We start from the raw sequence: 26,650 nt of genomic DNA, 5'->3' as shown, positions 1-26,650 counted from the left end.
AGTAACATCTCTGTTTTAAATAATTCCTTATGTGTATGTAACTTCCACAGTAGTAGCTGTTATTTATCTACATTTATGTGCTATAAGCTATAACATCTAATTACTTTTCCCAGGGAGCAGAAGGAGAGCAACATGGCTGACATGATGGAGAACCGTCAGAACACCTGGATCTCCTTCAGGAGGAAGCAGCTACCAGCAGAGATGGCAGAGCTGGAGAGTTGAGACAAACAAAAGAAAAATAAAAGTTGTCTCTCAGTGAACAAAGTCTCTTTATTTCTGCTCACTCCACACATTATTGTACTTACTGTAGTTTATATCAAGGTCCTAATACAATCCTCCCAAAATGTGAGGAGCTTTAGCCAGAGTGAAAATAACATTATATTATATAAATATTTCATTGAACTTAACATTGTAGATTACCAATGAAGCCATCCAAAACTGAATACATTATTCAGCAAACCAAACATTTTGACATTATTATCAGGACTGCTATTAACAAGAACCCAAAATACAAATCATGTTTGTTAATTTCTAGTTTATACAACATCATTCTATCCACTCACTGTTTATCTGTCTTCCTGTAGAATCTTCAATGTAAGAAAGTGAGAAAATGTTTCCAAAACCTGTAACCTAAATTAGTGATAATTAAGACTGAGTTTAAACTTTTAATTCTTAGTCTCTAAAATGTGAAAACATGGAACAAGAACCAGTCAGATTAGAAGGAATAAACCTTTATTTGTTCTCAGTATAATTTGGACACAGGTGAATCATACTTAAACGTATTGAGAAGTTAAAAACAACAGATTGTTAATGCACTTCAACTCTGTAAGAACAGACATTTTTTTATCAGAAATATTTCATCAGCATATTGAGCTCATGTGATTCCTGCTCCAGAAAGGTGAAGGTCTCTGGACATCCTGAAGGTAAACACCGACTGGCAGTCAGGAAGACGGACACTGATGAGACGTCCTACAACCCAAAGGCTGCACGAAAAACCACGATGGTTTTTTATTTATTTATTTTTTTTTTTTTTGCATAAGTGTATATGGTTTGTGGGATAACGTAAAAAAAAAATTTAAGAAATTATATCCGAAACAATGTTTTCTCATCCTCTTCTCTGAAGTGACGTAATGATAATGCGTTTTAAAACTGTGCCAATTTTAGTATTACTCTTCTGCTGTAGAGCTAATATTGTACAATAAAATGTTGTACAGCCTTTTTCTAGCAGGAGATGAAGTAAATGGAGTAGTGAAACTAAACTTACAGTAAAATGTTGCCAGTATATTACTGTTTACTTAGTTTAGCTACTATATTTACTTTAACAGTAACCTAACATCAGAAAAAACTATGGTACAGTTGCTGTAAATTTACATGATTATTTCTTAGAGTGTAGATGTAGCTGCACACAACTTCATTTAAAAAGACATCTCTGAATTACAAAAGGAGGAAGACACGTGGGATTGGTGGTTGGCAAAGACTTTACACACAGCATTCAATTAAAAGTGAGATCCGTAATAAAAAAGGATCAGAATGATATCCACATCATACGGGAGAAGATGAATCAAGGAGAAAAATGCACTGAAATGGTTGACTAATTTATGTGAATCTGACTTTGTTGCTTTTGTTCCTGTAAATTGAAATACGAGAGTAATTTCACCTCAGTGCTTTATCACAGGGTCTGTTAAATATCAACTCCACATTAAACTAAATGATATCTTCAAGCCTTTGTATCTCTTACTGATGGCGATTTTACACTTACAGCTTATGACAACATGGCATTTACAAACAATATTTCTGTGGACAAATGCAATAAGATAAAAAACAATGTATATAAATATATATATATATATATACAGAAAAACGGGCTTGGTGAGAAGTATGGTTAAAATCTGGTAAAGGCTTTTTTAAAAGTTACTTTCTATTTGACAAATGAGCCTCGTCAGACTGCATATCAAAATTTATAATTTATTGAATACGATTGTATAGATATATCTGTATATATTAGTGGTCCAACGGTACAAGTTTTGCAAAAAAATAAAAAATATCTGATGCACGTTGGTTACTGGAATTAAGCAAAACGAAACTCTTGTAAATACCTGCCTAAAGCACTGGTAAGGACTTCACGATGACTTTACTGAATGCTTGTACCTGTGGTTCCAACAAAAATCCTATGAAGGTCTTTTTGTCAATCTTAACCTTTGTGCATGTGAGGACTGAGGCAAAAACGTGGAGGACTGTGGAAAATGATACAAGTTTTACGTGTGTGGGGTTGGTTGGACCCCATTTCTGGACACAAGGGTTATTATAACTTCATTTTCTCTATATAAATATATTTTAAAATTAAATCAAAATCAAACCAAATTTTATTTGTATAGCGTCTTCCAGCATCAAGGCATTTCAAAGTGCTTTACATCATAAAATTACAAAGTCATAGAACACACAGTCATCAACATTACATTTTGCACTTCAGATTATTGATTACTGTTTCATGATTAGGTTTCAAAAGCAACTCTTAGCAGCTGAGTTTTTAGTCTAGATTTGTAAGGACTCAGTGTTTCAGCTGTTTTGCAGGGTTTTTTGTTCCAGATTTGAGGTGCAGTAATCGATATGACTGAAGATAAATGCATGTATGAGTTTCTCTAGATCTTGCTGAGACATAAATTCTCTAATCCTGGAAATGGTCTTCAGGTGACAGAAGGCCGACTTTGTAACTGTCTTTATGTGGCTCCGAAGGTTCAGGTCAGAGTCCATCACTACTCCCATGTTTCAGGCCTGATCGCTGGTTTTAGTTGTAATAACTGAAGCTGTGTGTTGATTCTAGATCGTTCCTCGATAATAACTTTAGTTTTATTTCTGTTCAGCTGTAGAAAGTTTTGGCACATCCACACATTTATCTGTACTAAGCATCTGTTCAGTGATTGGATGAACAGATTGGATCCTTTACCTATCTTAGATTTTTATGTTTTAATAGGATCATTCATGACATCGCCAGTGGATTTCCTTTGAGTTCATTGATCCTAGTGTTGCTGCCGTGGAGCTAACAAGCAGTCCTTTTTTCTCGTAATGCCTAAGTGAGGTAAAAGGCCGAGTTGCTTGAGTAACATGCACTACCGTTTCTTTGCCAGCAGAGGTCAGCCTTGTCCAGGTGAGCTTGCCATTGAATCGCGAACAAGAAGCAGCCGTTCCTCATGTAAGGTTGTCGGATATGCTTTGTAGTTGCTGTTTAACTTTTGAGTTTCACACTTAACAGACGAGGGTTTTCTGTGCTTATACTGAGCATGTTCAGTACAGCTAAAACACTTGTTGAATATTGTTTTCCTAAAAATCACACAGAACTGAAAAATGTTTTTCAAACATGGAAATAATTAAACATAAAGTAAGATGTTATGACATCAACAAAGAGACCTAGAATGTTTGGGCTCCTGATTCTCCAGTGTCTCTGCAACTGTTCCTATGTTTTGCTTGGAAAGAAGCAGCCTGTTTACATGCCATTCTTATTTTTTGCTATGACAGCAGAGTTATAGCCCATGGGCCTCAGTGCTGAGCTGAAATTTATTGTCAGTGTGTGTGTGTGTGTGTGTGTGTGTGTGTGTGTGTGTGTGTGTGTGTGTGTGCTCTTTTATTTGGAGCTGGCAGCTCACAGTTGGAGTGAAGGAGACCTGTGCGTATTTACAGAGACTAAAGTAAACACTCATGTGATTTCACATATACAGGATGTCAACCCGTTCTGGAAGAAATAATACTGGAGTGTTGACACTATGTTGACCTACATTAACTATAGTGAAGATGCACTGTCAGCACACTGTGAAGTCTAAGTGTCAAAGGTGCACATTCACAGCTTGCAGCAAAACATGTTTTTCCATTTTTATGTTCTATACATTAGGGGTTGGAGGTTACTCACACACATTATGACGAAAGAGTAAGATTAGATTATTGTTGTTGACATTAAAGTTTGTTTTTCTTTAAATTATATACTTGTATCCCACAAAAATGTCACTGAAATAAATCAGAGTATATTGTACTGTATGTTTTCTTATTATTTGGTTGGAAGGAAAGAAGAACAAAGCAGGTTCTCTGGTATTTTTCTTTTTTTTTAATATGTACATAGTGAAATACCTCCTGAAAGACAAGAGTTATTTCTCCTAAAATGAATCTTAATGCTGATGTGGATGCAATACATACAGAAAATACATACCTGTTAAATTTACCTGTTGATTGTGATAAACGAGACTCTGTGATTGTGATAAACGAGACTCTGGCATGGATGTATGACTAGTCTCTCGAGAAGGTGGTTTTTAGCTTGTCCAGTTGCACCTGCAAAATTCAGTGTGTTTTTCTGGATTGTTTTTATGTAATAGACAAACAAGAAGTTGCATATAATTGTGAAACTGAAAGACAAGAACAGATACTTCTCAAAGCAAAGGCTTGGTTATGTTCTGGGGCTGCTTTGCTGCTTCTGGCTGACACAGGGTGTCTTGAATCTGAGCAGGGCACTATGACATTTCAAGACTTTCGAGGCATTCAGGAGAAAAATGTGATGCGTCTGTGATGTCTGGAAATCACAGACGCAGATCGTGGATCTTTCCACAGGATAATGACCAAAAACACACAACATCTCAGAATAACTTGGACTATTCTGATCTGAGCTCAAATCTAAATCCTGTTGAACATCTGTGGAATGAACTGAAACATCTGGAGAAGACATCATTCAAACCCGACACTACTGGAGGAGCAGTTTCCCCTCCAGTGTTGGGCCAAAATACTTGTGGGCTGGAGAAGTTACAAAAGTCATCTGCAATTTCCTCGAAAGGTTGCGCGAGAAAATATCAAGTTACACCTACCGTCATTTTTATCCAGCCCTGTTTTGTAAGTTTTTTGTTTTGTTTTGTTTTGTTTTTATGATTATGTTGAAAATTAACTGATTTTCATCAGTTACTTTTTTGTAAATCTGTATTTATTATCTCCATTTCATGTTATTTCAGAGATCGTTGTGGGCTTTTTGGTCAGAGGGGAAGCAATAATTTCGTCGACTTGTGTAACATGCTGCTAGCAGGCAGAAGCTGCTGAAAGAGGAGCGTGCAGGCAGGGAAACGTCTGTTCTGCAATAACACCAGACGATGTTGCAATGCATGGTAAAGTTGCACAATAAACATGGGCAAAATGCATATTATAGAACCTGTTTTGTACCTAAATTGTAAGTTATGACAGTAGACTGTCCAATAGGAAATCTCATGAAAGGGGAAGATGATGGTCAAAGGCGCTCTTTGCACATTAAGCAACAACCTGACTTTCAGAGACATGTCTCACTGTACCCTGTGCAGCAAAACAGAGATTGTGCAACGGCCATGGAGACTGTTTCACCGAGCGAGTAACTATGCCAAAGTGATGCAATGCTAGCAAAGTATTTCCTTTAAAAGTTGTGTGTGTCATATTTTTTTCTTTAGATATTATTGATATCAACTAGTGTGTGAGGGGAGGCTAGGGAAGAAAATAAAACGTGAAAGCATTTTGCTGTTCAAAAACAAATCTGCCATCCAAGTTTCTGTGGTGAGCTTTTCTCTTGGGTTTGATTTCCAAGTGCAGCGGTAATCGAGGAATAGCTTTATTCTCTGAAATGTTTTCGCAGCTAAAGTCAGAGTGCAGCCCCACTGGCTGAGTTCCCAGGAGTGTCCTTGATCACTGGACGTAAGGTGGAATGTGTTCGTCTATAGAATCCAGTATGTCCTCCGCTTCAAATCCCCATCCCCTCCCCCTGTGGAGGATCACAGAGCAGGCTGTGTATTTCCAGTGCCTGTTTGTAACGTTGCCCCAGCAATCCAGCCTGACCCCACTTCCTGAGCCTCAACACGGAGCGGCGGACGAAAATAGAGCCTCCTCGACTAACCCGTACTTTAACCAACCAAAGGAACCTGAGTTTAAGGGGTTGGTTTAGACTCATCATGGGGGGCGGGAGATGGAGAGAAACACACGGTCAATTCCAGTGTTGTTTACAGTAGTAAGAAGCAGAGATTTTTCCAACACATGTTGTGAAAGTGCAGGATTGAAATGTCACGCTGCGTGACCAAGACCAAAATAATCCCAGAGTAGAGCTGGTTTTTATATTCTTCATGATGTAAATCGTCATCTTAAACTACATGAAGTCGGAACTTGAGCGTTTCTTTGCTGCTCTACTTTGTATGAATACTGATAAGCTCATGTGTCGCCGTCATAGGGTCAGTGAAACGTATACTGCCTGAGGCCCTCCTGCTTTCAGCAGCCCCTTACAGCTGCTCCAGAAAAAATGTGGGCATATCATGCATGACTTTACAACGAAAGAAAAAAACAAAACAAAACAATGTTAACTTAGATAAGAAAATGCTATGAAAGATTTTGACGAGTTAGTTTTTGTGTAAATTTAGTCGTACTTTGAACATCCACAAAGCAAAGTACAACTTGTTTCTGTCTGGAAGTTTAAATTTGGCCACGTGTCTCTGATAGATGGTGACCTTTGTAGCATATGTGGAGCTGGTTTTCAAGGACCGTTCTCTGAACATCAAAGCAGAGCATGCTAATCTATGATTCTACTTTAGGAATGTTCGAAAGGCTCACAAAAGGGGCAGACCAATTATATTTCTGCTAAAAATGTTTATCAGTCTCTTTAACAAAATCTATAACTTTCCTACCAAGCCCGTATCTATCAATAATCAACTTGTAGGGTAACTTATTTTATTTAATTAAAAGTCTGTAAGTACTTATGTTATGATAACAAATTAGATGAATATGCATACTCAGAGAAAATTGGCACATCAGTTTTAACTGAATGAATATACTGGAACAAGGTATATTTATCTACGTTAATTATGATTTAGATTTCGATCTTCTCTCTTTCAGCCCAACGAATTCAAAACCAAATTGTACAAAATAAAAAAAAGTAATGTGGGCAGAAATAGCACAAACATTGAGCATGCTATAAGGGAACATATGCATGGGAATTTGAACCAGGCATGTGAATCTAGATGATAAATCCTATTTACAAGCTTCCATCTGTCTCTTTGTCTGTCAGCATACCTACATTTCTATATGTCTATATGTATACACCAACTTCAGTGCATTTTACATTATAAGAGATCAGGAGATAAGGTTTGTTCTGCCAAAAAAAAAAAAAATAAAATTCTCTTCAATCTGTGCCAATAATTATTGATATCAATAAGACTACCGCAGAAGTAGCGGGGCTTTTCTTGCATTTGCAGTTTCATACATTTGTGCATGAAGAAGTGCACAAATCAGCATCTCATGGTGCTTATCGAAGTCAGCTGGCATTAGATGTTTTTTTCACATGCCAAACAAACTCAAACTTTGGCTAATGAAAGTGGATTTTGACCCTTTCCTTTGCTTCATTTCTGCATTCTCACTGAACAAAACAGCAGCACAGTACACATAAAACTACTTCTCAACTCTCCAAATAATTCCCATGATGGTATAATTCTGAGTTTGTTTTTTTTTAATCTTGTTACGAAGCATGAAAATATTGAATCTCAAGTCACTTGTTAGCTTTAATTTTGCTTAGTGGTGAGACAGGAACAGCTGTGCGGCCTGACATATATCGCCAAGTCACATGACGCCGGAGAGCGCCTATCTGCTTCCACTAGTCTAGAGATGGACCTCGACAAAATCCACACAGCTGCCTCGACGGAGCTGAATTAAACATTAATGCTAGAATAGGCGGTGTGTAATTACAAATCTGAGACAGCTGATAGGTGAAACAGCCTAAAGATTGCATTGTGGACATGTCTGGCTTGCAGGCAGCAGCTGCTCACATTCCTGAAGGCCGGACCTTCCCCTTTCTGTCAGTGCATATGATCTACAGATCTGGGACAAGCGAGGAGACCCGGCCTTGATCGTGTCGACGATTCAAGGGTAGCAGCAGAATCCGCGGCGCAGGCGGGCCTGGGTGGGTCTGAGGTGTCTAAAAATGCTCTTTCAACTCAGTCCATCTGCCACACAGACGCCACGCTGTGTCTCATCTCTTAGATATGTCTGATAATGGAGAGTTTGAAGCTGAGAGAGAGCGTGCGCGTGCTCATTTGCATCAACATTCCTACCTTCTGAACGTTTTCATTGGCTTACCACAACTGCAAACTTTGCTGTGCTTGACTTGGACTTTATGTGATAAACCGACACAAAGTAGTGTATAGTTGTGATAAAAACAGAGATTTGTTTAAATAGAAATCTGAAAAAGTGTGGCGTGCGTTTTGTATTTTGCCACCATATACTTAATGAAAGGCTAAAAAGGGATTTTAAACATTAGGTCAGATGAACCACAGTGTGAATGCTTTTCTTTAACAGCCAAGGAGATGCAGTTTAATTATGATGGAAAGGCAGTTAAATACAAGGAAGTCATTAGATTTCTTCCACTTTTACTTGCTGTTGGTCTACCACATTGAATCCCAATAGAACACACTGGAGCGAGTGGTGAAACATGCCCAAGCGTAAAAAGAAATGTCTGTGGAATGAGCGACAGTAGATAATGTACCTGTTGACCCAGATTTGTGTAAATCAATACTCTGGCAAATAGCTGTTCACTTGGACCAATCAATGCATATGGGATATGTGGAAGCAAAGAATGAAAGTTCAATGTCACCGTAGCTCATATTTCATGACACTTTGTGAGGATGGTCACGTAAGCTACTAAAAGTAGTACGTGAAGGGAAATGTGCGTTGTGCAATACCACGGGATGTTGCAAGAAATCTGGAAAAAGCAAAAAAAAAATCCTATGTATTCCACTTAAAATTATGCACAACTGTGCGCGCATATCTGATGTGAAAGTTCACATAAAATCGAGGCGGAAAAGAAAAATACATTCAAGTTTGCTGTTGTAACTTGACTAGATGTCAATGAGTTCAAAGCGTGCAAATACTTTCCCAAAGAACTGTATCAGATTTGGCACCAATATTTATACTTGGCCTTAAGCATCTACTTCATAGTAAAACCAACATTGTTACACTGACTCAGCCCGTCTGGGTTTCACACAAAACAACCCCCAAAATATTGCATTAGTCACCATGTTCCGAATCAGGCCGTGACGAATCAGTGAGATATTGTGTTAAAGAAAGGCCTTAGAAACAGGTTTGAGTGAAGTTCAGGACACAGTTATGTACACTGGTGTTCAGCTTCACCATGACAGTAAAAAGTCATTAAATTCCTTCAGTTTTTAATGTAACTGGGAAAAATCAGTCTTGTCAACAGAAAACACACACAAGATGACAGCTTACTTATTTATTTTTCACAACTCGTGTCCATACAAAAACAAAGAGCTGATTTTTTTTTCAGTAGAAAGCCAATCCCCTTCCCCAAATGTAAGGGAGATGTATGCATGTACCGATAGCCCACCCTTCTTTTTTGGAGGGAATTCAACAAAAGCAAACTGATTCATGTATCGAACACCTTTTTTATACATGCTTTTATGAAATAACCATAATCTTCAAACTTAAAACATAGTACAAGTTTCTTATTTACAAAAGATAATAAAAAAAAAAGTTTAAATCAAAACCGATTTCATACTTGATTCCATAGTTTCTTTGAAACAAGCGACCAACCAATCCATCCGAAGGTAAACAATTTGCACCCAATTTTATAAGGTGAAAAACACCTTACATTTGGTTACTTTTTCCATTGTAGGTTCCTCAGTTGTTAATAAAAAAAAAAGTGAAAAAAAAGAGCTTTGTATGCAATGCTTTAGTCTTTTACGACTTATAAGGCATTTAAACTCAACACTCCACAGGAGGTAGTACTGCTGACTCAGATGTCCATTTCAAACTGGCTGTCATCTGCAAAGAAACGGACAAAAAAATAATTAGCATTAAAAAAAAAAAAAGGTTGCATCAGATAAATCACCCCATGTGGTCACGCCCTAACGGACAACAGAGAGACGAGACACTGCAGAACTTATCAGTATGCTGTGTTTACCGACAGACAGGGGAATAAAAGTGAATTTTGATCTTTGAGTTTAGTTGGACAGGGACATTTTAACCATTTGAAAAACTTCAAAGCACTGAACTATGTCCAACCTGAAAGTGTCTCAACGTCTCTTTAGATAAACCATCACTGCATTTACCTTCAAAGTCAACAGCTCAGACCAGTAAACCTGTTTTCATGAGCTGCTTCCCCTCAGGAGCCTAATGAAAAAAAAAAAAAAAAAACGGCCACATTTACACACACGCATTCATAAAACAGTAGCTAAACGGGCAAATATTTACCTCCGATATCCTTCTCTTCCTCCTCGGCCTCCTCTTTGAGGTCCTGCAGTTTCCCCGTGTGGTGCGCGTGTGTGGCCGGTACCGTCACTCCCGGGATCTGTGGCAGGCAGCACGGCGGCGTCCTGGCGAGAGGGGAGTTCCGACAGTCCAGGAGGAACTTCCTGTCGTAGATGATGCGGGTGCCTGCGTTCGGCGGCGATGAGAGAGAGGACATTTGGCGTAAATAAAGACCTTATGGTGAAAGTTCACGTTGGCGAAGAGTCAACTTACACCGCATCTTTGCAAGCAACGATGTGGATTTATGTCATCTTTGAGGCAAAAAAGAAAAGTTCAGTGTGGAAAACATGCTTCTGCTCGCTTCCCTTACCTTTTTTCACCCCCTAAGCAGTCAAATCTTTGACATTTTTTTTCCAAAACCCTCCAGCTTAATGATAAAGCAAAAAACAAACATGTTGACAACCTATGACTGAGAGCTGTACATTCAGGTTCAAACGCACCCATGGATTATGTCATAAAAGACCTGTTTTGAAAATTTGTACCATGAGGCATTGGGAGCGGTCTGCAGCTCATGTTATTCTGAACTGGAGTTTGAACTGTTCTGCGAAGTATCAGCCTGGCTGAGAGAAAACATGTTATGTAATGGGGTTTGGACAGTTCATCCTGGACAAAGGGAAGCAGAGGAGGAGATGGTTCAGCATGCAGTTCATGACAAGGCTGTGTAGAAGAAGAAGAAGAAGAAGAAGAAGAAGAAATACGAGATGGAATGCAAGTCAAAACACAGTGGTGGAATCTCTTGCACAACTTGTGCCATCCATGCAAAAACGGCTCCCCTGCGCATTAAACATTTACTCCCCTTCTTTTCAATTCGTACAGCATGTTCTTTATGCACTTCTAACTCAAAACATTGGACGGCCTCCAGCTGCACCACAGACAAAGGCCAATCAAATGGCTCTGATCTGAGCCGCAAATGTACACCCTCTGCAAGTCACGAGTTTGAAACTTCCTTTTGTTTTCATGCGGGGAGGATTGTTTTTGAGCCGTTTTAAAAGGACCTGTGCAGGAGGAAACGAGTCGCACTAAGCATCTGATTGCTTAAATACGGGAAAGCAAACGCGTTTGAGAAGAATACCTTAAGATTAAACATTTTGAAGTAGGAAGACAGACTATATTAAAATGTCTGGTTGACGTTAGCAAAAAGATATGAGATAGACAACTGTCAATGTGCAGAGAAAAGATTTTAGGACAGTGTTGCTTATGACATGAGTGCACATTTGTCAGAATTGTGTTTTGCTTTCAATCCACCCGTTTTGCATTAATTGTGTCATTGCGAGAGCACATAGGAAAAACGGAGGAAAAACCGAAATAGCGCGATTAATACTTAAATTATTCAAGTTAAGTGATATTTTTCTAAAGGGGGCTGCATTTGCCACTTTGTAATAGCCACAAATAAAAGCAACATGAGAACACGCAACAGTTTTACCTCCGGGCGTGGTAGAGAAGAGGGTTCCCCCGGGTGTCTGGCTGTAACAGTCGGGCAGCTGGGACCAGTCCTTCAGGGTGAGGACCTTGGTCGGGATGGGGCAGCTCTTCACTTGTTTCGTGCCAGTCGACATGTTCGGTTTAAACGTAGCAGCTAAGTTTGAGTCGCAGCTTTACCTCCTCTCTGCTTTCCGCACGGTAAAACAAAAAGAAAAGAAAAACAAAACCCGTCAATATTATAGCCGAAGTTAATTTAAAAGTCGTAAAGCAAACGATGAAACAAGCTCAGAGTTAAGTGCCTATACGTTTCCGTCGCCAGAAGAAGCTGGTAGACGACACCATGTGCTGCGTTTGGAGCCCACACAGCTGCAGCAGCCAGACTTGATGTTTTTGTGCAGCGACTCTGTGACACGTGGGGGCGACAGTTAGGAGGTGCGAACGTTTCATTGTACAGGACAGCCTGCGAGGGCGGTGTAACAATGCTGGAGGGGACTTGGACATACACCAGATTAATGGGCTCACCACTTTGTTCGAAAATAAACATACATGCAGGTTTACTACCGATGGTAATCTCTCATAGAAATAAGTTTGTCTGAATCTACCTGAATGTATTCACTCGTTTTTATTTAATGAGTTAATGTTGTGAATAATGTGAGGATGAACAAAACTGATTTTGTGATGTTATCAAATATTGATGATGCCTTGGTGGATTGTGGGTGGCTAGTTTGACTGGAAGTGAGTACCCAAAACAAGTTCAGCTTTTTTTGTTTGTTTGTTTGTTTATTTGTTTATTTGTTTGTTTGTTTTGTGGCCTGCGACTACTTTTGACTTTTGCCCAACATGACAAAAATGTTTGGACACCCCATCTGTAGATATTCCAAAATGTAATCCTTGTGTGAATTATTTTAAATTCCTTATAATAAAATCTATTATACAAAGGATAATACTTTCTGTCTGAGGGTGGGGTGAGGAAGTCGTCTGGTGGCTTGGTCATGGTCCGCTGCTCTCCGGGCTTTGCTGTTATAAAAAGAAGCCCATCTCCTCGTCATGTTCTCAATCACAAGTGGTAACACTGCCCCCTACCTGTGATGTTGCTGGACTAAGGGGGGGACACGTTTTTCACGAAGCGCTCGTCGCAGTTGTTTCTAAACTCAGCATCATATACGAGTCATATCTCTGTGACGTGTTTCTCTAGGACTCGATGGCACTGCAGAACTGACCTAAACGGGACACAAACACACTTTGTTTTGTATAGACACTAAGGACGTGTCATAAGAATCTAAGTCATTTTTAAATTCATTTTAAATATTTAATTGCTACCTTACTGGGGGAAAAATACCAACACTTTTATTTAGACTCAACTGCAGTTTTCTGTTTGACTTTATCTGTTTTGTAAATCCGTGATAGGGACAGTTGAATGCTTTCAAAGCTGTGCAAACACGCCAAATAGTGTTATTGTAAACATTGACTACACAGAAAATGCAGGTGAAACGTTGTTTGGTGTGGAAATATTAGACACTGAATTTGATTTCAATGTCTACTTTTGCTCTGAGTCTTGAATGTGAGATTAGGAAATGCTCTTCGGTGTTGTTCCTTTCAGACATTTCCTTCCTGGCTTCGAGGAAAGAAGAACTCGTACTTGCCAACCACTCGGGGGCGACGTTGTCCTGTCCAAATTTGTGGCCTATCTTCTATAATTATTAATATAAAATTTTCTGCTGCGTGTTTTTCCCCTGATACGATGAGATGCATAAATGTTAAATTGGAGTCAGATTCTTTCACAAAAGCATATATTAATCCAAGCATTTAAATATTTTTTTTTATTCACAGTGAAAAATTTAAGTATATTGTATGACTATAAGGTTGCGAGAAAGGAAATGAGTAATATAAGAATTCATAGCGAGTAATAAACGTATTTGTAAATTTATTTAGACTGCATGTAGAATACTGGGTTATTTGGGGAGCCAAGCTTTTTTCTAATATTGTTGTGACTTGTTGTGAATCACGTCTGGATTTACAGACGTAAAATATATTAAACCTGGCTATCTTCGTTTCGCTGGTACATTAATATAAATAATAATGACTTCATAAGAACAACCATGAAATAACATCTTCAATATCAACATTTGACTAAGGCATGACTGACTTCCTGTTGTATGTTTCTTCTTGCAGACGTAAGAGACATGAGAGCAAATTCCGCCGCTGCCTCTGATTGGTTCAGAAATATGGAATCAGATGACGTAGGCGTCAAAGGAAAAAGGTAACTTTCGGTCATTTCTGGTTCAGACACGACTGGACGCCTTGTGTGCCGCTGCCGCCGGGGAGGTAAGAACGTGCCGAACATGCCGGGATAAGCGGGATATCAGTCTCTTAAACTGAAACCGTAAGCTTATTATTGCCTTTATTCGTTTGTTGAATCGTGTTTGGGGTGATTTATAAGGGCCACACTGAACAGCTTTAAACCACTTCCTCGGCGGGGTATAAACTTACGTTTGGGTTGCTCAATGGTGTCAGTAACATGAGGCGGCTTCTTTTTTTTCTTTTTTTTTTGTCAACGTTTTGTCTGCTGTTTCCCTTTTGTTAGTCAGTCCCTTGAGAATATCCCTGTTAAAATGTTACCAATTCCCACAGTTTTTCTTTTAATAGACCTTATTGTATTAGCAAGTTTATGGGGATGTTAAACTAGATTGGGTTTAGGCGGAAATAACGCAGCAACTCGTAACTACCATTAAGATAAATGATGTATAAAAATATCTTGGCTGTATTCGTCTAAAAGGGATACCAGATATTACCATGGTGATTGCTTATTCACGCGCTCCTGCTGTGTTGCATTTATGTACAGTTTCAGACCAGTCTTCAGGTGTTATGTCAGCGAAGAGACGGATGTTACAGAACATTATATTATTGGGGGTTATATATGAGCTCATTTGAATATTACGGTATCAGCCGCCAGGAAACCAGACTGACGCTAACCAACGTGCTGTTTCCTCAGGTGCGTCATTCTCCAAAAATGAACACGTCCCACCATTGCGTTCCCGGCCCCTCTCCCACCTGCCCCTCTTCCCTGTTGTTTTTAGCATTAAAATAAGTAAGCTGTATATATTTAAGTGTAAGCAGGTTTCAAGGTGCTATATAATATGGGTCAGAAAAAGAGAAATACGATTCTGGAATTTGAATGTTGCAGTTTTTCCACATCTATCTCTCAGCCATTATTTAAGGAATTCATACAGTTGTTTGACGTACATTAGAGGCGCGATTCACTGAAATGTGAGTCACATTTTGTGCAGCCTGATGCTGCAAGAACAGGTCAGTTCCATATAATTTATTATGAAATGATGATCCACATTGGAGAGGACATGTGTGATTAAAGGTACGGCAGGGGTTAAAAGGGTTAAAATGGTGGCAAGACCTAACATTTTTTTTGTTATTCACTGTCAGAACAAAATGTATCGGATCATTTTTATCATGTTAACATTAAAGCTAAATCAGTTGGGGATTAAGCTAATTTACAAACTACGATTATGTCTGTGGATTTTTCAGACTTTTCTTTTATAAGCGAAAGTGCTTGCTGTTTGATATGTGTGCCAGTGTGAAACCAGTGGTGGCATGAATACATTATATATAGAGAGGCTACATTCTGCAAAGCAGCTGCCCCGGCTTCACTTCCCAGGCCACTGAAAAACGGAGGCTTCTAGTTCTGTAAAAATCTTTGAAATAGTCTCAGTTTTTGATGCATTTATTGAATACACTTTATTAAAAAAATCTGTTTAAGGGGAAGCTGGCTGACTCAAATCTCTAATAAACCTCTTCAACATGTGGTTGCTGTCTCAAAGTGTGTGTCGCCGACATTTCTTTTTAAAATACAGGAAAAAAAACTCAAGTTATGATGACGACGCAGGTTGTAGCTAAGCCACATTTTCCACATTGATGTCCGCAGCGTGCTGTGTGAGCTCTGTCTCAGACTCAATAGTGAGCATCAACAACAGTGAGCGTCTGTGCAGAATGGTTTAAGATAAAATTCCAAAGCAGGTTATGATTTCATGGAACCTGACATATAATAGTTTGTCAAATATAGCATCGAAGCGGTAACTGTTTGGAAATTTGCAAATTTCAAGATGACGTTTCCAAGCAGTTGGAAGCACACGCCACTCCACCCTTAGCAACTACACGAATACTACACGTTACAATTAACCCTTTGTTTAAGCAGACTCCAGCACACATTTTCATGTTTGTCCATCCTGGTTGTGTGTTCAGCCTTTTTTTTTTTTTTTTTTTTTTTTTTTTTTAAATCACACTTTCACTGGGTTTTATCTCCTCTACATCCGCTTTGGTGAGGTCATTGTCAAGCTGAGCTTGACCTATAGTGGCTCTTCCACTGACCACCGAGTGGGGTGAGACTCGAGAGCATCGTCATTGGTTGTCTGTCGCTCTATCCCCTCCAGCATAGCTCGCAGGGCTGTTGTCATTGGACGGCAGCCAGCCAGGCCAGTGGGGGCGACTTGTCCACACTGCTTCATCCCTCTGTGACCTCTCAGATGACCCCCGCCTCTTTAGTTCATGAAAGACAACAGGTGTTTGAGTGAAAGGGAGGGAACAATTGTGACTCAAGAAGGCTGCACTTAAAGCTAGAGGTTGACTGTCTGATTTTTACAGAGTGAGGGAAAAATCTGGTAAGTGATGACACTGATTATTGTTGTTGTGAAAAATGTCTTTTCTGCTTATAGTTCTGTTGGTTGGGTTAGGTTTGTTAGTAACTTGTGAGTTTCTCGCTTCTTGGATTTAAAAAAGTTCTTTTTTGGAGTTCTGTTTTTTTTTTTTTCAGATCTCAAGTCTGGCATCATTAAAAACTTCCCTTTTTTACTGGTTGATGCGGTGGAGGCTTTACACATCATCAGTTTAACATTAAATAATTATTGCACTTTACTAAGTCTAGATATAGGTCAGTGCGAGAATCTCTCAATATAATAACCTTGTGTAAAAATAACACAGCATTACCGCATTTACTCAAAATGTTAAAATGAACTGACTATCCCAAGTGCTGACAAAGGAACATAGCTTCAATACTATATAGTAATTTAATGTAGAAGTAGCAGGTTTTTTAAAACTTTGATCCACAGTTACATTTAGAAGTAGTTGTCAAGTTCGTGTTTTGCAGGTTATGATGGCCGTTTGACATTTTGCTATTTTTTCATAAAGTGACATAAGTCATAAACTGATATCAGCTGATGATTATCTTTTCGTTCCAGTGGCAGTCATGCTGCTTTGAGTTTGTGAACTCTCATTTTACGACAGCATTGCTTTAATTAAAGACATAGGTGGCGTTCCTGTTTAGTTTCTGGAAGTTTTTGGGGAAAAAAAGTGTCTTTTTAAAAACAAGATAAATTAGGAGCGTTTTTTTAAATGGCTGATCAGTAATGCCCAGCTATGGGTGGGGGGCGGGGGGATTTGACCAATTTTGATACAAATAAGTTACCCATGCCTGTTTTTTTTTTTTGTTTTTTTTTCCCCCAATTTTGTTACCTCAGTAAAGACGAATAAGATAAGACTAGATGCCAGATGCAAACTAGATCAGGATTTTTAGCATTTGAATTACATTTTACTTTCATATTGAAGTATTTTCTTGTTCTTGTTTCCTTTTGTTTCCACTTTTAGCTGAATCTGTGGGGACTTTGGACCAGAAACCTTCATTCTGCGCCCGTGAGACCTTGTGGAAAAATCTGTCTGCGGTCCTTTCCTGTGCCAGGATAAAGGTCCAGTCGCGGTTGACAAACCAAGGTCTGCTTTTCAGTTCCCTTCTAAACGCACCCAGAGGGCATCATGGGCGCCCAGTCAGACTCAACCCTCAAGTCAATCCTCCTCTTTCCAGTCCACCTTCTGATCTGGCTGTACTCCCTCATATCCTTTTTGCCCTGGTACTTCATCACCGGAGCCGGCCAAAAAAGGACGCAGTCTACGAGAATGAAGGCCCGCTCCACCACAGGGTCCCCAGAGGGGCCGTACCGCTCTGTGGACCACTTTGAGTCCCTGGCCATAGAGGACTTCGAAGGGAAGGACACGCTGGACAAGTTGTTCAAGCACGCAGTGGAACGCTTCGGACCAGCCGATTGTCTCGGCACCAGAGAGGTGCTGAGCGAAGAGAACGAGATCCAGCCCAACGGCAAAGTGTTTAAAAAGGTAAGACTGTCTAGCTTTTCCACTGTTACCTGTTCGGGGACATATCTAAAGCTTCATTTAATTGTTTCTCCGTTTAGCTGATACTGGGAGAGTACAAGTGGCTGTCGTACAACGAGCTGGACTCTACAGTGAGTGATTTTGGCAACGGACTGGCAGCTCTGGGACAGCAGCCCAAAAACACCATCGCCATTTTCTGCGAAACCAGAGCGGAGTGGATGATAACTGCTCAGGCATGCTTCAGGCACAACTTCCCATGTAAGGAAAGCCCAGTGCAAGCTGATGTCATGAAAAATGCATACAAATAATAGGAAAAAAAAATAAACGAGCTGCATTTAACACGCCATGTTTACAGTGGTGACGTTCTACGCTACGCTGGGAGAAGATGCGATTGCGTACGGACTGAACGAAACTGGAGTCACTCACTTGGTGACCAGCATGGAGCTGCTCGAAAGCAAACTCAAAGTGAGTTTAAAGCCGTGCTTGAAAATATGTGTGTCTAATTATGTGGTTTTAAAAGCTATCAGAAGATCTTCATGAGACCTAGAAGAAAACAAGGGTATGATGTGGTTTATTGTGCATAAATTAATTGAAGACACTTTAGTATGTGCAGAAATGAGATTAGGTGTGACTTTAAAACAGTTTTTGATTGTAAAGTTTTTCTCCAAGCATGATATCACAATGTTCACATCACTCTATAAGAGATTTAGCAACTCTATAGCCATATTCCAAAACAAGTGGATCTTCAGTCTAGGAAGAGTTTGGGTTGATTTTATTTAGGGAGAACCAATATTGCATTCCTTTCTGACATCACAAAAATGGTGGCATTTCTAAATAATTTGGAATATGTCAGCTGTTTTATTCACCTTTTACTCAAACGGGTTTAGCAAATTCAGAAAGTCTTGCATTTATTTCGCTCAGTTTTGGCCCATAGAAAGTCTTAAATACACAAAACATTTCAGAAATTTTGTTGCTTTTTGGGGGTGGGGAATTTCACAGGTGAAGTTCATTTTGTTGCATTATTTGTAGCATTTAACAGAAAGTGGTGTGTTGCCACACTATCTATTAAAACATAATGTAGGAAACTAATAATCACTGTTGGCATCCTCAAAAAAATCAACCTTCATCTCCGACCTGTAGAAGAATTGTGTTTCTGAAACTGGCTTATTGTGGGTTTATGTTATTAAAATCTAAAGATTATTGTCATATCAGATCTTACCAGACTTGGCTTTAAAACAGGGAAATCAGTAACTGGATAAAACCTATTATTGATTACTTTTCTGAAGGTTTCTCCATACCACAGAATAGACTGCTTGGATTTCAGTTTTCTTAAATCATCAATTGAATGAAATAGAAGTTGTTAAAGTAAGTAATTTACCATAACTAATTCATTTTCTAAGTGTACACTACTATAGTACTAAAAGTCTTAAACTTTAAATGAGTGGAAAGCCTGGATCAGAGATGCAGGATGTTGATTTGTACACAACGGCTGAATGATGCAACACAGAACTTTCCAAACGGCGCTGGACACCAACGCCTGTGACACGCTGTACTTTCCCCAGGTAGAAATGCCGACTCATGGTTGTTTGTTTTTGTGGTCTGGAAATGTGCCGAGTGAGGATGGCGATGGATCATAGAAGAGCTGGTTGCGACTGACCAAACGGGTCCAATTGTATATAGTAAACCAAATGACTCGGGTTGCAAAGAGGGTTGTGCTTCAAAGTGGGACTAACATCTGATTGAGGCATTAACGCTGACTCGGGAGTTTCAGTGCAGAGAGTCAATCGGGTTGATGAGAGATCACCGGGTGACATGAATCAGCCGATGATTATTAGGGTTGCGCCAGTGAAAATACACTTAACGTTTATGTAAAATGACTCGCATTGACTGTTATATTTTTATTTCTACAGAAAGTACTACCACAGATCTCCAAACTGAAGCACATCATCTACGTGGACGAGAAGAAGGTGAACACAGAAGGCTACCCAGAAGGACTTTCCATTCACAGCATGCAGGCGGTGCGGGACCTGGGCGTCCTGCCAGAGAACGGTGTGCATTTCTTCAACTTGCTCAAATCGTTGCATTTCTTTTTTTTTTTTCTTTTTTATATTTTTCCTTTTAAATTTCTGCTGTAAAAGACGGTGATTGCTTTATTTCTCCTGCAGCGGAGAGAGAAATTGTGACGCCGCAGTCCTCCGATCTGGCCGTGGTGATGTACACCAGCGGTTCCACAGGCAGACCCAAAGGGGTCATGATAGTCCACAGCAACCTGATCGCGGGGATGACAGGCCAGTGTGAACGCATCCCTGGACTTGGGTAAGTTTCACCAGTTCTCATCATCACTCATTTTCAGGCCTCTGAATACGTTGATGTTTCAGAGTGGTAAATCTGGAGGGCTGCCCTAGAGTGACCCCTGTGTGCCACTCAGCTGATTTCAAACGTTGCATTATTGTGACAGCGTGCATTTCAAACAGCCGGCTAGGGAACTGGTAGTCAAAGTTCCTCATTGTTAAGATAAATAAGTGGAAGAGAAGATGATCAGTAACGACTGGATTTGACGTGTGTGTGTGTGTGTGTGTTGACAGACCTGATGATACTTACATCGCATATCTGCCCCTGGCTCATGTTCTGGAAATGACAGCGGAAATCTCTTGTGTAACATACGGCTGCCGGATTGGTTACTCATCCCCCCAGACTTTGTCAGATCAGGTAAAAATGGCTCACAGTGTGACGCAGCCGTGTGCTTTATTTTGTAATCATGTGAAAGGTCATTCGTAGGAGTGGTCTCGCTCGTCATTGCTGTTTTGAGTCAGAAAAGTATTGCTGATCTTTGTCAGTTCATTGGCCTCTGTCACCTTTAGTCCACCAGAATAAAGAAAGGAAGTAAAGGAGACTGCTCTGTCCTCAAACCCACTCTGATGGCAGCGGTGCCGGTAAGAATATACAACTTTTTTTTCCAGCATTTTTTTTTTTTTTACTACTTCATTTTCCAACAAAATAAATCCGTTCATTTTTTCCGTTGAAACAGGAAATCATGGATCGCATCAACAAGAATGTAATGAGTAAAGTGCAGGAAATGAGCTACCTTCAGAAGACACTGTTTACTCTGGGCTACAAATACAAACTGGAGCAGGTCAAGAGGGGCCATGACGCACCTCTCTGCAACAAGTAAGAAACCTAAACGCCACTTCTTTCCCCCTCCACCCTCATCGGAGCGCTTTTTTTTCCTGGCACATGACGTTGTGGTTGTTTAGCCTCAAATCCAAATAATCTGTAACGCGTCTCTGCAGGTTGCTGTTCCAGAAAGTGAAGAAACTGCTGGGTGGGCGAGTCAGGATGATGTTGTCCGGCGGAGCTCCCCTGTCCTCAGCCACTCAGAGGTTCATGAACGTGTGCTTCTGTTGTCCAGTGGGACAGGGCTATGGCCTCACCGAAACCTGTGGAGCCGGCACCATCACTGAAGGTATGTTGTTGTTCTTTTGTTGGTTTTGTTTTTTTTATGACGGAGGCTGGTGTTTGGCCAGAAGTCATTTAAAAAAACCACAAAAAAAAATACATGGGCACCATCTGGGATGGAATAGAACATAACACAGCATTAAGTAGTGGTCAAGCTTTGGAGCCTTCATCCAAATGCACTGTGGAAAAGTTAGGAATATGTTCAGCAACAAAATTCACTACAAGCAAAAACAAATTAGCAGAGATGTAAAGTAACGTGCAAAAGTGTTTTTCATGTATTCAGCAACAAACCACAGTGGCATTTAGTTGGACTTTATCAGTCAAGTTCATTTGTATTGCATATTTCAGCAACAAGGCTCTTCAAAGTGCTTTACATCATAAAAACACAAAACCAAAATGTGACAAACACAAAAATCAGTCACCAATTTGAGAACAAACATGAAGTTTTATCGCGTATCATCATCAAAAACAGTGATAAAACTGATTGGCTGTTTTCACAGTTTTCTGGAAGTTTCTTCCAGATTTGTGGCGCATGGAAGCTGAATGCTGCTGATGTTAGCCCCCTTCTACTCTGACTGCTCTAAATAAAACCAACTGCAACTACTCACTTTCAGAAGTCGTGGCGTTGGTAGGGGTGCGATGATGGCCGTTTTCTGGTTGATTCCAATTTTAGCCAATTGCATTTTTTTCTCTTTTTTTCTTCGGGAAAAAAAAGGCAAAATGTGGCAACAAAGTTGCTAACAGTGGGATGTCTATTGTTTTAATCAGACACATGCAGACCTTCTGAACTGGTCGGTCAATCAGTGACTGATTTATCAGACTTTTGCACAGTTGGAAAAGATCATTGGATAAGATCTGTTTCACATGCATCGTCCAATTTCCCAAAATTAAGAAAATTGGCTAATTTCTCAGTGAACCTCTAAAAAATGAAGCCCACTTGTGCGGAATGTAATCTGAATAGTGTTCGGCGACTAAATAGGATCATGAGATCTAGGGAAGACAGCAGGGTTATAATTGTGGAAAAGTTGGCAGACAGGCATGATTTACTAGTAACTCTTCAGAAATCTCATTATTTGAAACTCATTTGCCATCTGCATTGAGATTCATATTTTTGCAGTAACTGACAGATAAAATAGTTTCCTATGTACGACTGACTTGAAAAGAAGATAAATGAGTAACCCAGTAACTATCTTGTTTTGCAGTCGCAGACATCAGCACCGGCCGTGTTGGAGCTCCTCTGATTTGCTGCGAGATCAAGCTCAGAGACTGGGCTGAAGGTAGAACTCAGCCCACAGCATGTTGCTGCATGCTGTAATCGGCACAACAGAAACTATTTTTTAATGCAGGATAATTGCGCGTTACAATCTGCCTGCTCCGTTTTACCTCTCAGGGGGCTACACCAGCAAAGACGAGCCTCATCCAAGAGGGGAAATCCTGATTGGTGGTCCCAATGTTACCATGGGTTACTTTGGGCAAGACGGCAACAATCAGGACTTCTTTACAGACGAGAACGGTCAGAGGTGGTTCTGCACCGGAGACATTGGAGAGGTTTACCCGGATGGCTGTCTGATGATTGTAGGTGTGTATGTTGCCCAGTCAGCTTCACTCAATGGTTCTGTTTGCAAAACACACACACACACACACACACACACACACACACAGCTTATAGACTGGTAAAAAGAGAAGCTGGACTTTTGCACCTTATAACTTGTATTGATTTTTGTTTCTGAAGATCGCAAAAAAGATTTGGTGAAACTGCAGGCTGGGGAGTACGTGTCTCTCGGTAAAGTGGAATCTGCCCTGAAAACCTGCGCTCTCATCGACAATATCTGCGTTTACGCCAACAGGTGATCTACAGATCTGATGTGTGCTGATATAAAACATTATGTACCAGATGGCTGCTAACAAGACAGTTTTTTTTTTTTTGGTATGTTCCCATAGTGTCTTTTACCTTTAGGGCTTTTTGTGTTTATAACAAACAGGTTTAGCTGAACTGGGATGTCCTGTGTAACCTGTCATGAAAAAGCTTCAGGCTCTTTGTATGTTCACATGAAACGAGCCGCTTAACAGAGCAGAACATAGAAACGGCTCAGCTAGGTCATGGGTGAAGATTCAACCAGCATTACTGAAATACTGGGACTTTAAGTGGAACTTAAAAATAGTTTGTTGGTTAATGTGGCTGGACGACATGGCTGTGAAATGCATCACGATATAAGCATTTCACAAGTCGATATCGATAATTATTGATTAGTTTTAAATATCTGAAATGCTGCCAAACTGTCGCCATGACCTTTCCCCTTCAAGCAGAAACCTTAAACCATTGCTGCAAGTTATTCAAATTGTTGCTAGGTAACCAAAGAGCGAGTGAGTTAGTTGATGCCACCGACTTTGCGTAGCTGACCGTGAGAGGTCGAGCAGCTAAAGTCTTTCCTCTGCCTACATCCCCCCAGAATGCTTTGCGGTTCTGGATCGGAGTTCAGTGAAATTATTAAATATTCTATCAAACGTATCTATCAATGGTGATCTGTCGTGATATATAGTTATTGACTTATTATCCAGCTCTATTGGTCAAATAGGCAAGGTAAAGGCCTGTTGTTTTAGGTTGACGTTAACTTTATACTGTAGGGCTTCGGTTTATTTGTCCTGACACACAACCTGCCGGAGCAGATTCTGTGTCTGGCTGATCTATCCTGGCTCAAACAGAGCCTCATTCATGACAACATGGCTGAATGAGCCATTAACCTCACTGAGATGTGAAGTCCTCTTTGAACAGTCGTCCCTTTGCTGCCAGAACGGCACACAGAAATCCCGCTTCACTCATAGTACATTTGCATATACAAATACAGATGCAGAGATAACCGGTAGCAAAAGCAAATGAAAACATGGCCTATATCTTTAAACACTGTGTACGGTGAAAATATTGGGTAAAGCACTTTTGTATAGTGGAGTTGTGTTTGAAAAATAAATGGGAGTTTGTTTGTATGTGCCGTTGGACGGCTGTTGTATGAAAATGAAACGGAGACCTTCACGTTAACCCTGTTCCTGCTGTGCGTTCCTGCAGTGAACAGAACTACGTGATCAGCTTTGTGGTTCCTAACCAGAAAAAGTTGACGGAGCTGGCCAAGCAGAAAGGCATCGGGGGGAAATGGGAGGAAATCTGCAACCATCTTGAAATGGAAAAAGAAGTTCTGAAGGAGATCATGGAGGTCGCAGCTAAAAGTAAGAGTTAGCTGACAGGATGTCTGAATTAATTTTTTATTTTCTGGTTCTAGATACAAATCCAACTCATAAGAATAGAAAGTTGCTGAATCTAAAATGTTTGTGATTTGATGTTTATAACTACAGAGTTGAATGTTTAGCAGTTTCATGAAATGCTAGGCTAACATTAGCATGTTTTTTTTGCTGTTTTGATGACTCCTTGATCATTTCTATGCCATTATGTGCAGACAGGGAGGAGAAAAAAATATGTTCTCTTCCTTACCAACCTTAGTGACTTGATTGTCATAAAATGTAATGAGTAGTGTTTCAGCTGCTCTCTGTGCAGCCGAGTTCAAAATGTGCAATCTGAGTATACTGTAGCTTTTAAGACTGAGCTTTTTAAAATGTGGTTTTATGGCTAGGAGTGTGGCTAAAACATGATTTTTTTATTGTTGTGTTTTTTAGTTAAACTCCAGCGGTTTGAAGTTCCTGTAAAGGTGCGTTTGAGTCCTGAGCCATGGACCCCAGAGACTGGCCTGGTCACAGACGCCTTCAAGCTGAAGAGGAAAGAGCTGAAGAACCACTATCTCAACGATATAGAAAGAATGTACGGGAGGAAATAGACGGGTTTTAAATATCACAGTAGTCAATATTTGTTCCTGTAAATAGTTAGCCTAGCTTTGCCAAACCAATGCACAAAGGGAAAAGAGTCTGGAAGAGTTCACTTTTCAGGAAATATCCCCAGACCCAAACATCTGACAGAAACGTGCACCACTGCAGGCTACAAAACGATTTCCGTCCATCTCTTTCTGACGTGTTAGGAGATTCAAGGTTGTTGTTTTTTTATTTTGTTTTTTTTCCACGTCGGAAGCAGCCATGTTGGTTGTTTGCCAAAGTGCCTGAAAGGCTCTGTTCTGTACACTTTGGTTCGGTTTTCAACCCTGGTACCCAGTTTCAAGCTGCTGGCGTACCACAGAACTTAAGAGGAAAGTAACAATCTGAAACTGTACATAGTCGTTGCTGTCGATCCATATGTGCTGCTTTTTATTTATGAGTGTAGAATCTACGACAGTCTTAAGAGATGCACTGAAGCAGCGGGTCTAATTTCATCAAAAGGGTCAGAGACTTTCACAGCACTCTACTGCCATCTGCTTAAATCTACCGTCATCTGGAGTCTAGGTGATTTTAAAAAAAAATACCACTGTTGTCCATATATTTCTAATTAATCGCTGTGACTTCCAATACAAATATTAACTTAGGTCATCCTCGAAGAGGCTTGGTGTGCGCTTTTGTACAACTGGAGTATTGCCGTTACTGTGCCTTCAGTCTGCAGTACTTGTGTGGTAGAACTGTAGAAGGAGCCAAATATGAAAAAACAAACCAATGTTTCAAAAACAACTTTACTGCCGTGTTAAGTTTACATATTTATTGAATATTAAGCCCAGTTAGAGATAAACAGACAATGATCATTGTTTTTTTGTTTGTTTGTTTTTTTACGCAAATGATCATGCTTGCTTGTCTTTTTTGTTTTCTTCCTTTTTTTTGGTCAACTACTGTTTCTTTTTTTTTTTTTTTTTGTAAAGACCAAAATATGTAAACGAGGTCACTCAGGAAGACGAGTAAATATATTAAAGCGTGAAATTAATTGTCAACCGAGCGGGTTTTGCTTCAATGGGAACATTAAAATGACAAAATTCTCATGGGCACCTTATTTATTTAAGAGCTAATGCGCTCAACATAAAAACGCTTTTTAGCAATAGTCCCAACTGGCCTACTGTATTAGTCTGTGTATCTTAACAGTTCAATATACACTCTTGGTATGAAGAGGATCAGAACTCTTGTTTCACTTCATCATCAGAGTGTTTTTCTACTTATTTTTCCAGTTATTGTTGTATTGACGGGTTTTCATCGTTGGGACTTTGAGGCGATGGCAACCACTTTCCAGATGTTCGGTGAACCAACTCGGATTTGTTACTCCAACCATGACCACATTGTGTGTGTTCAGCATTTCAGAAATAAACACTTTTTTTTTTCATATTTGTGTTTTGGTGTTTGGTATTTTCCCACTCTTTCACACAGGATTATTAATTTTTTTTCCCCTAGCAGTCAT

The 26,650-nt window shown here is 39.8% G+C and overlaps 2 protein-coding genes and 2 long non-coding RNA genes across 5 annotated transcripts in view; 3 read left to right on the top strand and 1 right to left on the bottom strand.

Annotated features, from left to right (window-relative positions):
- Positions 1-988, top strand: part of LOC107836533 (uncharacterized) — a 12,037-nt gene extending 11,049 nt beyond the window's left edge. The window contains exon 3 of the long non-coding RNA XR_001662447.1: positions 124-988. This is a non-coding gene — a long non-coding RNA (uncharacterized LOC107836533). The remainder of the gene's footprint in view (positions 1-123) is intronic.
- Positions 1-2,709, top strand: part of LOC107836534 (uncharacterized) — a 20,426-nt gene extending 17,717 nt beyond the window's left edge. Inside the window, exon 3 of the long non-coding RNA XR_001662449.1 lies at positions 2,699-2,709. This is a non-coding gene — a long non-coding RNA (uncharacterized LOC107836534). The remainder of the gene's footprint in view (positions 1-2,698) is intronic.
- A 6,532-nt stretch (positions 2,710-9,241) lies between these two features.
- eif4ebp3l (eukaryotic translation initiation factor 4E binding protein 3, like) lies at positions 9,242-12,107 on the bottom strand. The gene is made up of 3 exons (XM_007554821.2): positions 11,717-12,107; positions 10,237-10,419; positions 9,242-9,807 (listed from the first exon to the last, which is right to left on the bottom strand). The coding sequence occupies exons 1-3, from the start codon at positions 11,847-11,849 to the stop codon at positions 9,779-9,781; spliced, it is 345 nt and encodes a 114-aa protein (XP_007554883.1). The 5' UTR covers positions 11,850-12,107; the 3' UTR covers positions 9,242-9,778.
- Positions 12,108-13,933: 1,826 nt separating this feature from the next.
- acsl4a (acyl-CoA synthetase long chain family member 4a) lies at positions 13,934-26,572 on the top strand. Of its 2 annotated transcripts, none has more exons than XM_007554818.2 (15): positions 13,934-14,040; positions 17,368-17,889; positions 17,967-18,144; positions 18,242-18,351; positions 19,797-19,935; positions 20,052-20,202; positions 20,472-20,595; positions 20,748-20,819; positions 20,915-21,054; positions 21,177-21,349; positions 22,545-22,619; positions 22,733-22,921; positions 23,075-23,189; positions 24,404-24,561; positions 25,006-26,572. In XM_007554818.2, the coding sequence occupies exons 2-15, from the start codon at positions 17,533-17,535 to the stop codon at positions 25,161-25,163; spliced, it is 2,139 nt and encodes a 712-aa protein (XP_007554880.1). In that variant the 5' UTR covers positions 13,934-14,040; positions 17,368-17,532; the 3' UTR covers positions 25,164-26,572. The 2 variants fall into 2 exon arrangements, with proteins under 2 accessions (XP_007554880.1, XP_007554881.1); XM_007554819.2 differs by having other exon boundaries at positions 13,993-14,098.
- The last annotated feature ends 78 nt before the right edge of the window (positions 26,573-26,650 follow it).

This window comes from Poecilia formosa, unplaced genomic scaffold (assembly GCF_000485575.1).
Source record: "Poecilia formosa unplaced genomic scaffold, Poecilia_formosa-5.1.2 Scaffold66, whole genome shotgun sequence".
NCBI classification, from domain to species: Eukaryota; Metazoa; Chordata; class Actinopteri; order Cyprinodontiformes; family Poeciliidae; genus Poecilia; species Poecilia formosa.
Note: the sequence above shows the minus strand (reverse complement) of the source record. Positions and strands in the feature narration are given on the sequence as shown.

Coding starts and splice junctions, on each gene's coding strand:
- eif4ebp3l (XM_007554821.2), bottom strand. CDS start 11,849: ATGTCGACTGGCACGAAACAAGTGAAGAGCTGCCCCATCCCGACCAAG. Junction 10,420..11,716: donor CTTCTCTACCACGCCCGGAG/GTAAAACTGTTG, acceptor CGCCGAACGCAG/GCACCCGCATCATCTACGAC. Junction 9,808..10,236: donor GGAAGAGAAGGATATCGGAG/GTAAATATTTGC, acceptor GTTTCTTTGCAG/ATGACAGCCAGTTTGAAATG.
- acsl4a (XM_007554818.2), top strand. CDS start 17,533: ATGGGCGCCCAGTCAGACTCAACCCTCAAGTCAATCCTCCTCTTTCCA. Junction 20,596..20,747: donor CCCAGACTTTGTCAGATCAG/GTAAAAATGGCT, acceptor TGTCACCTTTAG/TCCACCAGAATAAAGAAAGG. Junction 24,562..25,005: donor CATGGAGGTCGCAGCTAAAA/GTAAGAGTTAGC, acceptor TGTGTTTTTTAG/TTAAACTCCAGCGGTTTGAA.